We start from the raw sequence: 15,581 nt of genomic DNA, 5'->3' as shown, positions 1-15,581 counted from the left end.
GTTACCTGATTGGCATAATTCCTTTAGTGAATGAGGTGCCGAACGATTTTACACTGCACATCCAAATGATGCTATCAGCAGGTGCAATTCATTCTTAGTGAATTCTCCCCTTGAAATATCAACCCTATATTTCACTCATTGAAATTCCAGTGGTGTTCAATTGAAAAGTCATAATAATGTAAAAGTAAATAACCACCTCAGCATGCAGTCACTCCATACACGCTCTTCTCACACACTCCAGGAGCTGAGGCTGCAAACCTCATAATTATATAATTCACAGTATCCAAAAGCTACTCCACACCTCTTAGCATGTGTGAAATTAGCATGCGTGCAGCTGTTGGCTTACAAGCTGCCTGATAGTGATCCTCTACATGAGTTTAGGCGAGATAGCTTTACACTACAATGGTCTCACTATCCCCTGAGCAGAGAGCCTTACACACACATACACAAGTGAACAAAGCCCTCGGTGGACTAGCCAGAAGCTTAAGGCAAAGGGACCTTAGGGAGCCCATACCTAGCGCTGTGAGCTAACAAATCCAACGGCCTGATGGAATAACAGAGAAACTCAATTCTGAGAGATACAGAGAAAATCAGTGCAGCCAAATAATGATACTGTATTTCAACTGCACAACAAATTACATTTGAGTCCCTCATAAAGCAAATGCTCACGGTCCAATTTCCCCTCAGTCTTAGTCAGTTTTTGTCGTAACTGCTCACTGAATTGTTTAAAAATAACTGGTCAGATTTGTAACCCAATTAAGTGTTGTATGATTTAAATGTCTTGGAGTCTAATATTTGAAACAATTACATTTAACAGTGCAATAAAACAGTGGTATTTAAGATTGTTGTACTTGCCACCTTCTAGTTCTTCTGCCTTGATGTTATAAAAATTTGTTTGGTTCATAGACAATTTAACATGATACTTGCATGCTAGATTTTGCATATTGCATGTCGCACTTGGAATTTTTTTTTTCTCTTCTTTACAATAATAAATTGTGAACTTTAATCAAATGCCTTTTAATTATAGCTCAATTCAGTATTTAATAAATGCCAATAAAACAAGACATGTCTAAGTAACTCAATTAAATCACTAGCCTCATGCTATAGCATGTTAGATGTAATGGTTTTTAACCACATATAATATATAGTGTTGGTGCACTTCAAAAAATTATTTTCTTAGTATGTTTGTCTTATTTTCTAGTACATATACCTTCACATTCTTAAATCTAGATACATTTACCTGAAATGCAAAATCACTTACAGTATTAAGTCTTTAAATATTAAGAGAGTTTATGCCTAAAACAACCTTCGAAAATGTAAAAAAAAAAAAATGACAATGGCTAAAAAACTTAATTCAAATATAAAACAAGGTTAGAAAAAAGAAAGCTCATAAAGGTTATCTTATCCCATTAGCAGACATTTGTTCTTGTTTTCAGCATAATATTAAGAAATGTTTTATAAGTATTTGTATTGTCATTTCACTGTAACTATTCTAGTTATCTAATGTTAACAAATGGAACCTTATTGTAAAGTGTTTCCGATTTCTTTTTGAGTAAGGCAACATATTTTCACAACTTCGCTTCACTCTTCGCCACAATAATAACCCCAAAACTGCAAAATCCCAACATAGCTGAACATTAAATATGAAGGAGTTTCTAATTTTTCATCTTGCTTGAAAACACATGAAATAACGCTTAATTTCAACATTTACTCTCCCCATCCAGTCCCATGCAATTCACAATGGGAACTAGAAATCCCCTGTCCAGATTCAGCAAAGCTACATTAATGTTACGGAAATTATTCATGTGGTTCCAATACAAATGGATTGTGTAATCCGCTATTTTACCAATTTACCAAGTAGATTGTGAAGAAATGTTCACGAATTGTGTCGCTGTAGCCCATTTTAATTAAGCTAAAAAAAAAGTGCATGGGACAAATGTGATTTTATTGAGGGTTCATGTCCCCAAGCTTATTCTTCAATGTTCTCTTTAAAAAAACAACAACCCTTGAGCAATGGTAAATCACAGCAGTTGTTGTGAATTGCAGTGCAGGATCTAATGCTTGCTTTTTCTCTGTTTGATCCACAGATTGTGATCTTCACTAACTCCCCTAACAGGCGGGAGATGGCGATGATGCTTGAGTTTGCCTACGCCTGCTTACAATCGCACTGAAGTATCTGAAGTCTTCCCTTTAGCACGGCTTGAGCCCAATCCCTTTCCAACAAGTGAGACTGCTAAATAGGGATTGACCTGTAAAGTGTCCAGATCTTTGAGCACTATGGCTCAAAGGTCAACTCATTTCAGAGGTCAGGGTCCGTCCTGGCCGCTTCATCTCACTCTACTGCTGCTTCTATTGGCCAGGACACACCAAGCTTTGGCTATCCCAGGTTACAACACTGACACTTCCAAGAAAGAGATCATAATCGAGGGGGACCTGGTGATTGGAGGCCTGTTTCCTGTTCATCAAAAGGGGGAGGGGGCTCAGGACTGTGGCCGAATCAATGCACAGAGAGGGATTCAGAGATTGGAGGCAATGCTGCTAGCCCTGGACAAGATCAATCAAGATGATCAGATTTTGCCCGGGGTAACGTTAGGTGCCAACATTCTGGACACTTGCTCTAAAGACATGTACGCACTTGAACAATCACTTGAATTTGTGCGTGCTTCGCTTACGAAAGTGGACGATAGTGAGTACACGTGCCCGGATGGATCCTACGCCATCCATGACGATGTTCCACTTGCAATCTCTGGAGTGATTGGAGGCTCCTACAGTGATGTATCCATACAGGTACTGTTTCCCGTCTCCTATGTTTATTCATCTGCTTGTTTGTTTTCTTCCAGCAAAATTTCTTGATAATCAGATCATATGTTGTGATGTAACAAGTCATAAATGTGCATGAAGATTCATTTGCATGCATATTGTGTTTATCACACTATGGCTGTCATTCAGACGTATGCACAAGCCTGCAGTTTAATTCAGTTAACCCTGTAAAGTATTAAATATCAAATATGACACTCAACAAAAACACATATTAATCTTTTTTTTTAAAAGATTTTAGTAAGTTTCAGTAAACTCTTCTATTTTTTAATATAATTGTCTATATTATTTCAAGACTTTAATATTTGTATTTTTTATTCCATACACCAGGCTTTACAGGTTTAAGCAAACAAGAAGAAAATTATGGGGTGTTTTTTTCAATGTTTTGCGAGTTACTTTGTTTTTGCTTCTGTAACAAAAATAGTTCCAAACAAAGTACCTTTATGTATCTATAAGCAACACAATGTGATGTTTCATTCCTGAACAATTTTGTGTTTGTTTTGAATTCATTTCTGAATCAATCAGCATTTTTGTACAAATGGGTTGAATGAATGATTCAATGCCTCATTTAATGCCTCAGTTAACTGTATTATTTCTAGATTAATGAGCATTATTGAGCGAATGGGGTGAATGAATGATTCAAGGGCTTGCTCATAAAGAAAGTCACTTATTTCTTATTTCTATATACTTATATATATTAGTGTGAACATAATTAGATATCTTTAACTTTTAAAATCTCACTTCTGTGCGTTCATACTGCAGAATTTAGTAAGACAAATTTGCAGTCTCTTAATGAGAAAGAATAGTTCTAATGTCTGGCTACCTGTCATCCATATGCTCAACCCATCCAATTTGCTACCAACCATGTGGTGTTTCCTGACATTAACTGGGATGTCAGGAGCAGATGGGCTGCAGATGCTAGCTTTAAGGAATCAAGATAGTGACAGCTTGATTACACTCTCGCTCTCTGAAGATCTAAGTATACTAAAGAGAGAGTGACACCGAAAAAATGTGTAATATGCGTAATAAATTGACTTGATCAACATTCCAACGTTATGAAAGTTCATGCACAAATGAAAGTTCATATACATTCTATCATGGAAAAATCAGACCAGAAGGCAGCTGTGCTATTTGAATTTTGCTGCATTCCTTAAAACTTTATAGTATATTCTGTATCAAAAACTAAAAATAGGAAAGGAGAGAGAGAGAGAGAGATTTCTTGTCTTATTATTGTAAAATTCTAGAATTGTTGCTTTTGGTGTGACAGGTAATTAGGTGCTTGTTAAGACTTACTGCAAATACCAATAGTACATTTGTCAATATAAGCCTTACTGAATTGAAATAACAAGTTAATTATTTATTCCCCCAACAGAACAGCATTGGCTGATGAATGGAGGCTTTTAAATAACACATGACAGTCAGATACATGCTCTGAATAGAGTATATGAGTCATTAGCTGAGATGGAGATAGAGAAATTTGTTCATTCTTAAGGTTTCAAGAGCATAATTCCTGCAGTGCCCTCACCGGGACATGGAATGCATTAATAATGCAGAAAAATAGACAAGAAGAAAGAGAGAGAGTTGAGTGTATCATATTTTATTTCATCATTGTACAGAAATTTCTTTCTTCTTCCACTCATTTTTGCTGTGCTTTTTCCTTTCCTCTCTGTTCGTTGTTTTTATTTATCTTGCTTATCTTCCTCTTTTCTTCATGTCAGGTTTCTGATGGGTTGTTTCACACATATTTCACATGCACAGTTTCTTTCCACATGCTAAGGGACACTTTGGGCAATAGAGAGCTCTTTTTTGGAGGGTTAGTGTGAGTGAGACTCATCTAGCAGCCGTCTTCTAAAGCATGTCACTGGGGATTCCATGTTCCTGTGCCATTTTCCCACCACTTAGAACCATCATTTCCTTTAAAGAAGTACCCCCCGCCCCCAAGAAAAGAAAATTATGTCATTTTTATTTATACTGTAGGTCAAAAAAGAAGATATTTTGAAGATTTTCTGAGCTGCTTTTGTCCTTACAAATCAATGCACACTGTGACCAGGGGGTATGTAGCACCTAAAGTACCATCAAAGTTCATATACTGTATAGTATTTATATATATATATATATATATATATAGTATGTGCTATATTCCATTAGTTTTTTAATCCATACAATATCATTGTGTGAGGGGAAAAAACACACACATTTTCAACCTTGGCATGCCACGATGCATTGCTCCAAGTTTGATATCCATGACAAATTTGGCATTTGTTCTTGTCGTGTAAACAAAGTGTTATGTGCCATTCATAATGTAATTGAGAATACCTTTTAAATTCCGGAATTTGAATTGAAGTAGAAAACAGGAAGCAAAACTGTAGATGTAATGAAGTAAAATAAAAATAAAATATATAAAAAAATCTAAATAAAAATAAAAATTCAGAAAAACTCATATAATTGATTTAAATAATTGATGTAAATTAAATACAATTAAAATTCATTCAAAAATAAGAATATAATTAATTTTGAATGAAGTTTATTTTAAATTTATTTTTAAGTTATTTTAAATTAGAATAATATTTAACAATAGTGCTGTATTTTGATTGGATCTGTTCAGCCTTGCTGGGCATGTAAGAGACATCTTTCAAAAATATAAAAAATAATTTTACCAGCCCTAAACTTTAGGGAACTTTGAAATTTAGGGAATTTTAACTCTTCATTTGCTCAATTCTGAATTTTGTAAAAACCCTGTTTAACCATTTTATTCAATACACCCTCATTATGCTCATTATTTGTGAGCTTTTGCCTTTAGAAATAACACTGGGATTTTACAGTAAGAGTGAATAAAAATCCATTATACACTCTGCATTCCTGATATGCTCTTGAATGCTTTCTCACACTATGAGCTGATAACTTTGCATCCGTCCATGAATTTTTAAGCTTGTTCAGGGAAGTATGGCTGTGAAATGAGATCAGGGTTGTAAAGGTGAGATGCTTGACAGCAGTGTGAACTCACTTGTAGCTGCGTGGAGTCGACCGAAACAGGCAGGAGGTAGCTTCAGGCTTTTAGAGGTTCTCGTGTTAAGACTCCACTCTCTTTTATTGGCATTCTTTCCTGTGGAGTGATAAGAATGGTGGACTTTGACAGCACAGATGCAAAGCTAAAGAAGCTTTTAGGGCATGTGTGTGAGCAAGAGAGAGAGAGAGTCTGATGAACGAGATGTAATTTTGGTTGAGGTCGGTATTTGGGGCCTTTCTCATAAAAAGTGCATGTCCTTGCCTGGCAGCTATTTATGGACGTGCTGTTCTAAAGTGTCTGCTCCAAAGCACAGCCCCAACCCCCTAAATCTGAAACATATATCATCAGCTTGACAGTACATCAAAGCTGAAGGGATGTTGACTGGTTTACAACGCAATACCTTGTCTCACAAATATTGCTGCAGAAATTTACATTTCTATACAGAATGCACTTGGTTTAGCATGTAACTGATATGTCTGATACCAAAAATATGCAGTAATTCCAGTTAAGGCCCATTGAAAAATCCTGACATAAACATGCATTCATTTTTTTTCTTGTGTGTGGTTCTTTAGACTTTCTTTTGTATCCTCGATCAAACTTTGTACTGAATTATTGATTGTTTGCAAGCAATGTTCTTTTTAAAGGAATAATTCACCCAGAAATGAAAATGTACTCACCCTCAGGCCATCCCAGATGTAGATGAGTTTGTTTCTTCATGTGAACAGATTTGGAGAAATTTAGCATTACATCACTTGTTCACAAATGGATCCTCTGCAGTGAGTGGGTGCCATCAGAATGAGAGTCAAAACAGCTGATAAAAAACCATCACAATAATCCACAAGTAATCCTCACGACTCCAGTCCATCAGTTAATGTCTTGTGACGTGAAAAGCTTCGTTTGTAAGAAACAAATCCATCAAGATTTTTTAACTTCAAACAAGTCCATATTGCTTCCTCCAGTGAAAAAGTCGTCTTATCTGAATCAGGAGAGAAATAAGCACAGATCACGCAGCGTTTACAAGCTAAAACAGTCCAAAACAGCTCTAAACAAGTACTGCATGTCAGTGGATTTTAGTGTGAGATGACAACAGGGGAACCTTTTCACTGAAGGAAGTGTTCTATAAGAACTATTAGAGTATTAGAATATCAAAATGCACTCTTTTGGTTTTGGGCCAGTATGCAGCTACTTAGCAACCAGCTGAACAAATCCATCATTAAGATGTTTTTAACTTCAAATGAGTCCTCTATCCATGATATTTCTTCTTCCAGTGAAAAAGTTATCTGAATCAGAAGAGAGATATGCACAGATCAAGCAACATTTATGCAGCAGTAGGAAGTTTATTAGTTAACACTCAAAAACCTGCTAACTACAATGTAGCAACAACAACAACAAAAACAACAACAACAAAAAACAAAAACATACCCATGAACATCAACTGCATAGCAACCACCCAGCCAGCCAGCCAGCCAGAGTAGTTTTCCTGAATCTCTTTTTGTTGGCCTCAAAGCTGTCATAGCATTTCCCTGACAGCAGATTGTTGAATGAATCCTTGATTCATTTTCTGGCCTTAGTTCTGCTAGAGATGTCTTGCTGGTTGGACAAAACACCTCTGGTGATATATTCAGCTGATCTCACCACCTTCCTGTATTTTAGCTATTTTTACACCAAGGATTGATAGTACCAGGCAGAAGTCTTCCTGTAGTTTATCTGGAAGACTCCCACCATTGCTTTTGGCCTTCTTAATGAAGTTGTTGTTGTATGCTGGTCTCTGCGTGTGAACCATGAGCTGTGAGCTTCATTTACTTGTGATTTCTGAGTATGATTTTCATGATGATTCACCACACTTGAGTGACTCACAGCTTTATGAAGAGATGCAGGTGTAGAACCTTCATAATTGGTGTCTTATCTTGTTTCATTTCCTGGTCTAAAGTGTTTGCTTGTGATTATTGCAATGCAATTGCAGGCATAATATTTATACTGCTTTTTAATTATTTTTTATCCAGACAAGAAGAGACATTCAAGAGGACATTGAACCGAACCAAATTCTTAACAACAATTTTCAATGCTCATGCAAAGCACTGAATGATAATCCTATAGAAGCTGACTTCTTCTCTGAGAAAATGCTCAGAGCTCCATGTTAATTCTTGATTGCTGGCATTATGTAACCATACCAAGGAACATTTAGCCTCAGGAATAGCTAGTGATTAATTCATGCTGGCAACTACAGCTTTATTCGGTCCATTGGAGTTCTTGGCTTCGTGTGACTGATAATGAAGCAGTATCCTTCACTAATGCTAACAGACAGACAACAAATAAATAAGCAAAGCAGTTCCTCAGTAATGAAATCTTTGAAATATAAAAGTCTAATGCAGATTATTTTAAACCAACAGTTTAAAGAAAAAATTAGTTAGGTAACTGAGCGTTTCACAAGTATGGATGGGCATAGAAAGCTCAAAGTCAATTGACTTTATTCACCATTCTTAGATATAAGAACCCTCTCTGGCTGTAAGAAACATACCATTACCTCTGTCTGCATGATTGAGTGCCATAATGAGTAGCAGTTTATCTCTTTAAATGCTTCATCAACACTCAACATCTGTCTGTTAAAAAAACAAAAACTCAAAATACACTTAATTTTATGTATATATATAGTATCTACAGTAGTGTATCTGATGTGTAGCTCACTATGAACCTCAGATCAAAATGAAAATGAACCTTTAGGTTGTTTCCCACACTAAAACTACATTTGACTTTCACATTTAGACTATTACAATAATTATTATGTGATTCATGTACTGAAGGATTGTTGAGATTTTGAGCGTGAGTGCTATGATGGTGGCTAGTGACTTTGATGCCACCTAAAGGGCATATGAAAATAAAGGCCCCTGTCAGAAAGAGAGCAAGCCTGAGCAAGAGAGTCCTCTGTCAGACTGGGGTGAAAGATCAGAGTTAGATTAGATAGATCCTCTCCTCTCTAACCGGGTCACACTTCCACCTGACCAAACACATTCACAGCTGTTCCCTGGCAACGGAACTCTTCAAAATCCCAAATGTGGAATCCACCTCCTCCGATGTAGCGACAAACAAAGCTGCTCAAGAGATGTCACTGCAGCATCAGTTCATCATTTATAACATTCTATGTGTCGCTAATATTCTTATCGTCAGCGCCGACACTATCATTCTTCATCATCATTATCACTGATGACAGCAGCATTATCATAAATATTATTTTGGTCATCATTATCACCGCATTTATCACAATCCTCATATGGCATTCCTCACACACATCTCTGCGTGTATGAAATGGTGTATTTTCCAGCACGTTATGAGGTTTTATTTATTAGGCAATACTGCAGTTTTGAGTTGTGTTTGAATGTGCGTGTCTTTGTGATGTGTAGTGGGGATGGATGTGTCTTTAAAAGTAGGATGAGACAATCTCTAGGGACAAACAGATGGGTTTTTCATGTTGAAAAAGTCATGACATCTTTATGAAAGCAGAAGCATCATGCCCATATAAATTGAGGGGCCACATACCCATATTTATTATTTCATTTTATTTTTTCAAAAATATTTAGTGAGATTGGGATTTGAGAGAGAGTCCCTTTTCAAATTATTATTTTTTTCCCCCAAATTTTGGTCATGTCTTACATCATCTAGAGCAGGGGTTTCAAAATATTTGATTTCAAGGACCCCCAAATATGATGATCCATTAAATTTAAAAACAGCTGTATATACAATATGTATAGTATATTCTGTATGTACATGTTTAGAGTGTGAAACTATTCTAAATTAAATAGTTGGGTTTTATACTGTTACTGTACTGAAGAAAAAGCTTCTGAATAATACTGACTTTGTATTAGCTGTATCTTTTTTTTTTACCCCCAAAGTATAAACCTAAAGAGAAACATATTCATATAAAGCCCTTTTCGCAACAAATATTGTTCCAAAGCAGTTTAACAGATAACTTTGACAGTCCTAAGCAGTACATTGTTCATGTCCATCTTTATCTTCATACTGCGTTAAATTCTGCAAAAGTGTGTTTCAATTTGTTTCCCTCTACTCTGATTATACATATTTCATAGTAACACGTTCTGTGCTTGGGAAAAATTGCTCAGTGGAGCAAGTGCTGTGTGTGATATGACATATGGAATGTGGAATGAATGAAGCGCAATGTGTTACATCACGTGAGTGAAAAGAGCATCAGTGAGCAAGAAATGAGTGGGAGAGTAGATGAATAGTCTATGCATTAATGAGTAGATGAGTAGTCAGATCAATTCATTCTTAAATTGTAAACAGATAGGTATTGGATATTAATGGAAAGATTTATATTTTGTCTTGCTCTACATTCTTTCATTTTTTTGAAAACCTTCCAGATATAATGCAGTGCTGCTTTGCCCTCGGTGTGAGTCTCTCTCTGCTGTATGTCTTTTGCATTATAGAAGAAGCTAAAATCATAGATTTCAGTAAAGAGACTGAGAGTCATTTGACCAAGGAAATTCTGCATTATCTCTAGCTCAGCTTGGATCTAGTGTGATCAGAAGGTCCCAGAGCCTTACAAACAAGGTTACTACAATGTAAACTCTCTCTCCCTTTATCTCTCTATCAGTCTCTGTTCTTCATTTTCCCTTTCTTTTTTGCCTCTGGATCGTTCCTCCTCTAAAATGTCAATATGAAGGCAGTGCAGAGAGTGAATTGATAGAGTGGCTGACAGCAGGCCAGTGTTACGCAGCTGTGTAAATGAATAAGACATGAGCACACTGTCAGACTGCAAACGTCTTTATGGGAAAGTTTTTACATGCTCATCAGTAAATACAGTACAAGGTGCATTCCTGTGTAGGGTGTTTCATGTTATGCAGTCCATTTTATAAAATATATATATATTTATTTTTATTTATTTAGTCATTTAGCAGAGGCTTTTATCCAAAGCGTCTTACAAATGAGGACAATAAAAGCAGTCAAAACTAACAAAAGAGCAACAATAGCCTAACGCAGTAGCAAGATATATATATATATATATATATATATATATATATATATATATATATATATATTATACACACACACATATATATAGACACACACACACACAAAGAAAAACAAGTAGATAGAATAGAAAAAATATAAAGCTAGTGGTTTTTTATTTATTTATTTTTTTTAAAGATAAGATAAATAGATGAAGTAGAATTAAAATAGAATAGAAAGTGCTAAAGTTAGAGGGTCAAATAAAGATGTGTTTTTAATCGTTTCTTAAGGACTCGGTTTGGATTGAGTTGGGCAGGTCATTCCACCAGGAGGGAACAGTTACTGAAAAAGTCAGTGAAAGTAATTTTGTGCCTCTTTGAGATGGCACAATAATACACTCCTTGTTTAGTGAGTGTATACACAATATATTATAACATACATCATGCTACAAAACAAACCCCCCAGCCCCCCACGGCCGGCAACTGGCCACCCTCTTTTGAGCCAGTGCCCCAGACTGTGGACTCCCCCCATTTAAAAGACATGCCCCTGGCCCAAACATACACACTACACACTGGCTAAAATTCAAAAAGTGAAAAAGCATAATAGGTCCTCTTTAAAAGAGGATTTTTATGCTTACCAAGGCTGCATTTATTTGATCAAAAATACAGTAAAATATTAATATTGCAAGATTTTATTACAATTTAAAATAACTGTTTTCTATTATAATATTTTTTAATGAAATTTATTCCTGTGATAGCTAAGCATAGAAATATATTGCATAAGAGGAATAATTGGATACTGTATGTTAAATAAGAAACATACAACACAAATCCCGCTGTTCAGGAGCCATCCTTTCCTCTAGAATAATTAATCCACTTAACAGCTGACTCTTCCGTCTGCAAATCCATGTGGCTGGTGATTTTCTTAATTAAATCCTACGCTGTGTCTTGAAGGCAGACTCTCAGCATCATGACTTTATGAAAAAGGGCATTTGCTCCATATCTAATGTGTTTAAGTCATACAAAGCCATTTGGCATAATAGAAAAGCGACCCAAGGCTAATCAGCACTAATCAATTGAATTGAAATGCTTTTCAAAAAATGATTTAAATTCTTGTTGAGAACATTATGCTGATACTGTAACTGTGACCAATTTGAATTTCGAAACCTTTGATGATCTTTTAGTATCTGGGCACTGCCATCTGTTTTTTAATATTTCATCTCATTCATTCATTAACTTTTTATTCTTAACACAAGCAATACTGCTAGTTTTGATCATACTTAAGGTTACTCTTAGTATAAAACTGTGTGTAATTTATCCCACATCATTCGTGCTGCAGACATGAATGACTCACAATGGTGCTACTGTATTCAAGATTCAAGATTTCTATTGTCACATACATGGTTATATGGAGAAAAAACACTGGATGTTTGCTTTTTATCAAGCTGTATGCTAAAACACTTAATTGGTGAAAATAATCTTTCATCCCATTGTGATTGGCAGCCTTCTGCTATAGTGCTGGAGAAATGTCATCAGACAGATGCAACGTTTGCATTAAAAATCCTGAACCGTAATCAATAAATATCCATGAGCACCTGCATGCACTTTAGACTGATGGTGGCGAATGTGAAGCTACTGTAGTACAAAGCTGGCTAATGAATACAAGACTGCTATTAAATCTAATTTAAGAGTCTAATTTAAAATTTGAAAATGTACTATAATTAAAAGGTGATTAGAGCATAGACTATAATTTAGATAATTACTGATAGTCTCCAGTTATATTTCTGAGACACCCATGAAATCGTACTTATATACACGTTATATTGCTTCATTTTATCCATTAAAATTCGATATTAGATAAATGTGTTTGTTGATTTCACCTTGCTTGTTTCTTTCCTGCAGTTTGGCATCAAAGTAAGGGTGTGTGAATCTAAGAGACATGAAGGAAAAGTAAAACAGAGCAAATCTGGCAGCTGTCTTCTAATATGTTTAAACACAGACAGTCTGGACTCGTCACAGACAGAGGGTTTTAGTTTAAGCTAATGTTATATGACATTGAATCGTCAGAAAGGCTGAGGTGGGGGAACTCTGGGGGAACAAAGTAACAACATTAACCTCTGCTTCTCAAAGGCACCCTCTTATTTTCCACCCAACTTGTTTCTATAGCAACAGATATGAAAAATGTATGCTGAACTTTTCATATCGCGCCTCTCTGATAACTGTAAAAATGCCGCTGGAAATTTCAATATGAGAAGACCAAATCTGTGCATAATAAGAGATAGAGAGAGAGTTTTATGATAGAGGTTATATCTTTCATAATTCTGGTGTCACCTATTATTAAAATGCATCTGATCTAATGTTAATTTGATTTAATAATTTATATACAGTTTTATTATTCAAAATACCTGATTCTGTTTGTTCAATCACAGCATTCAGCAATCTGATGTTTTGTAAAATAATCACCGTCATATACTATGTTGCAGTCCAATCTCTCATAAAATTACCTCAGAGGACTTAAAGGGATAGTTCAATCAAAAACTAAAAAACACAAAATATATTACTAAAAATCACTCCATTCCAAACCATTAAAAATTTTCATTTTTGGGTGAACTATCCCTTTATGTATCAGTATCATTATCCACCTTATTCTTCATTGTGGAAGTAAGCCGTTTTCTGTCAATTTGCAAGACTTCTGGTTCATTAGCCATTGTAGGGAAGTAATGAGAAGAATAATAAAGTGCAATAAATGGTAAAACTGTTTGAATTACAAACCTGTGTTTTCATAATTAAGATAATACATTATTGGTAAGACACACCAATTTGCAATATCATGTAGCAAAACAAGCTGTTTTGCATAGCTAAAAATAGTTGGAAGCAGATGACCCTGGAAGCCAGACGTTTTTTTTAAGTTGATTCTGCGGTTTACAAAACAATCTGTATTGTATAAAGTGCTATAGAAATAAAGGTAACTTGACTTGACTTATTTGGCTTATTTTACGATAATGGCCAACACAAGCCTTTTATTAGCAATTTTTGCCCCAGCTGTGTCACATAGACAAAAGTGACATTAATATTGACGTCATGCATTAGTAACCACAGAATAACATGAAAATCGCTCTAGTATGCATTCTTGAGGTTCAGCACTTACAGTAAGTAGGGCAGTGTGCAATAAAAATATTGCATAACAGACAGGTAGTATTTCTAAATGGCTGTTTAAGTGAAAGTACATGAGGTAAGGCAGTTACATTAATAATTTGTTGCCTTTTGTTTGAAGGAGAAAGCTTGAGTCTGGTGGATGTGAAGAGTAGGTTGTGGCCTTGGTGCTAAATATCTTCTGGCTTTATTCCATTTGTGCTTATGAAACAGTAGCCGGTAATCTCTTTACTTGCCTGATATTTATTTCACAATGCACTTATAAGGTTTTCCTTATTTTTATTCTTTAAACAATTTGCGTATAAGGGAAAATGAATACATTTATGGTTTGATATCTTTGAAGGGGCCTTTAGTTTTACTGATAAGGCTGTGGGGGTACATAAAACTAATAAATAGACAATAACACTAATTTGGGAAGCACTGCATTCAAATAAAAACCTTTTAATTGAGGTAGCATTCAGAAAAGACTGTCTTTGTATTTCTCTTTTTATGAGATCTTTTCTTTTGTGTATGAGTCCTCAAATATTCACTGTGTACTGGTTTTGGAAATCCTGAGGAGCTTTCTTTTCTGTTGCTGGCATCTTCATACTGACTTTTGCTTCTGAGTAACTGCCTGAGGCACAGACCAGTCAGGCTCCATTGAAAATCACATGATCAAAACTGAAACACTCTCACATACAGCTGGCAGAATGTCTCAGGTTTACTGAGTGAAGTGACTCACTTTGGGAAGTCGTGGCCTAGTGGTTAGAGAGTTTGACTCCTAAGGTTGTGGGTTCGAGTCTTGGGCCAGCAATACCACGATTGAGGTGCCCTTGAGCAATGCACCGAACCCCCAACTGCTCCCCGGGCACCGCAGCATAAATGGTCGCCAACTGCTCTGGGTGTGTGTTCACTGCCATGTGTGTGTGCACTTTGGATGGGTTAAATGCAGAGCATGAATTCTGAGTATGGGTCACCATACTTGGCTGTATGTCATCTCACTTATCCACTTTTTTTTTTTTTTTTTTTTTTTTTTTTTTTTTTGCACTAACGTATAGATCCTTCAGCACCTAGATACTGAATAAACTCTCTCATAGAGCTCAAGTTTTAGTACATGCATATTTCACAAATAAACCACCATGACAGTAAAGAATATAAAGTTATAGTTTCATGAATTGCTGCTGACAATGCGGCACCCATGTCAGATATAGAGAAGGCAAGTTTCTTAGGATCATTGACTTGAGACTGCTATTATTTCATTGTGAAAATGGAAATGTAAAATGTTGCCATTAGGATTCTCGGAGACGAGACAAGTGAGAAGGGTGAGACTAATCGCTGCAGTATGCTAAGCATCTGGTGATAACTGCCTTAATTTGTGTTATCAGGTGAATCACATTTTCATGCTTAGACCTAAGTTTTTTGGTGAAATTGTCACTTTTTGTCTTTTTCTGTAAATGTTGATAGTTGATGGTACATTAACTATTCTGTCCGATGCACTAATGCAAAACACAATTACTACCACAACACTGAAAGATAAAAATGGCTTCATAGGGTTAGGGATTTGCATATTTGTTTGTGTGTTTCATTTTATATGTTAGTGTAGAAGTTTTTTAATCTCTGAATAACAATAATCTACATAAAAGTATGTCCTGCAATTGTTTTAG

At 35.7% G+C, this 15,581-nt stretch overlaps 1 protein-coding gene across 2 annotated transcripts in view; it reads left to right on the top strand.

Annotated features, from left to right (window-relative positions):
- LOC109068852 (metabotropic glutamate receptor 2-like) overlaps nucleotides 1-15,581 on the top strand; it is a 38,181-nt gene that overhangs the window by 13,376 nt on the left and 9,224 nt on the right. The window contains exon 2 of one of the 2 annotated variants that reach the window (XM_019085579.2): nucleotides 2,088-2,787. In XM_019085579.2, the coding sequence (XP_018941124.1) occupies nucleotides 2,278-2,787 (510 nt within the window). In that variant the 5' untranslated portion in view covers nucleotides 2,088-2,277. Of the gene's footprint in view, nucleotides 1-2,087; nucleotides 2,788-15,581 lie in introns of those variants that run through there. The other variant, XM_019085580.2, reaches the window with a different exon arrangement.

This window comes from Cyprinus carpio, chromosome A6, assembly GCF_018340385.1.
Source record: "Cyprinus carpio isolate SPL01 chromosome A6, ASM1834038v1, whole genome shotgun sequence".
Classification (NCBI taxonomy): Eukaryota; Metazoa; Chordata; class Actinopteri; order Cypriniformes; family Cyprinidae; genus Cyprinus; species Cyprinus carpio.
This window is presented reverse-complemented; position numbering and strand designations above follow the sequence as displayed.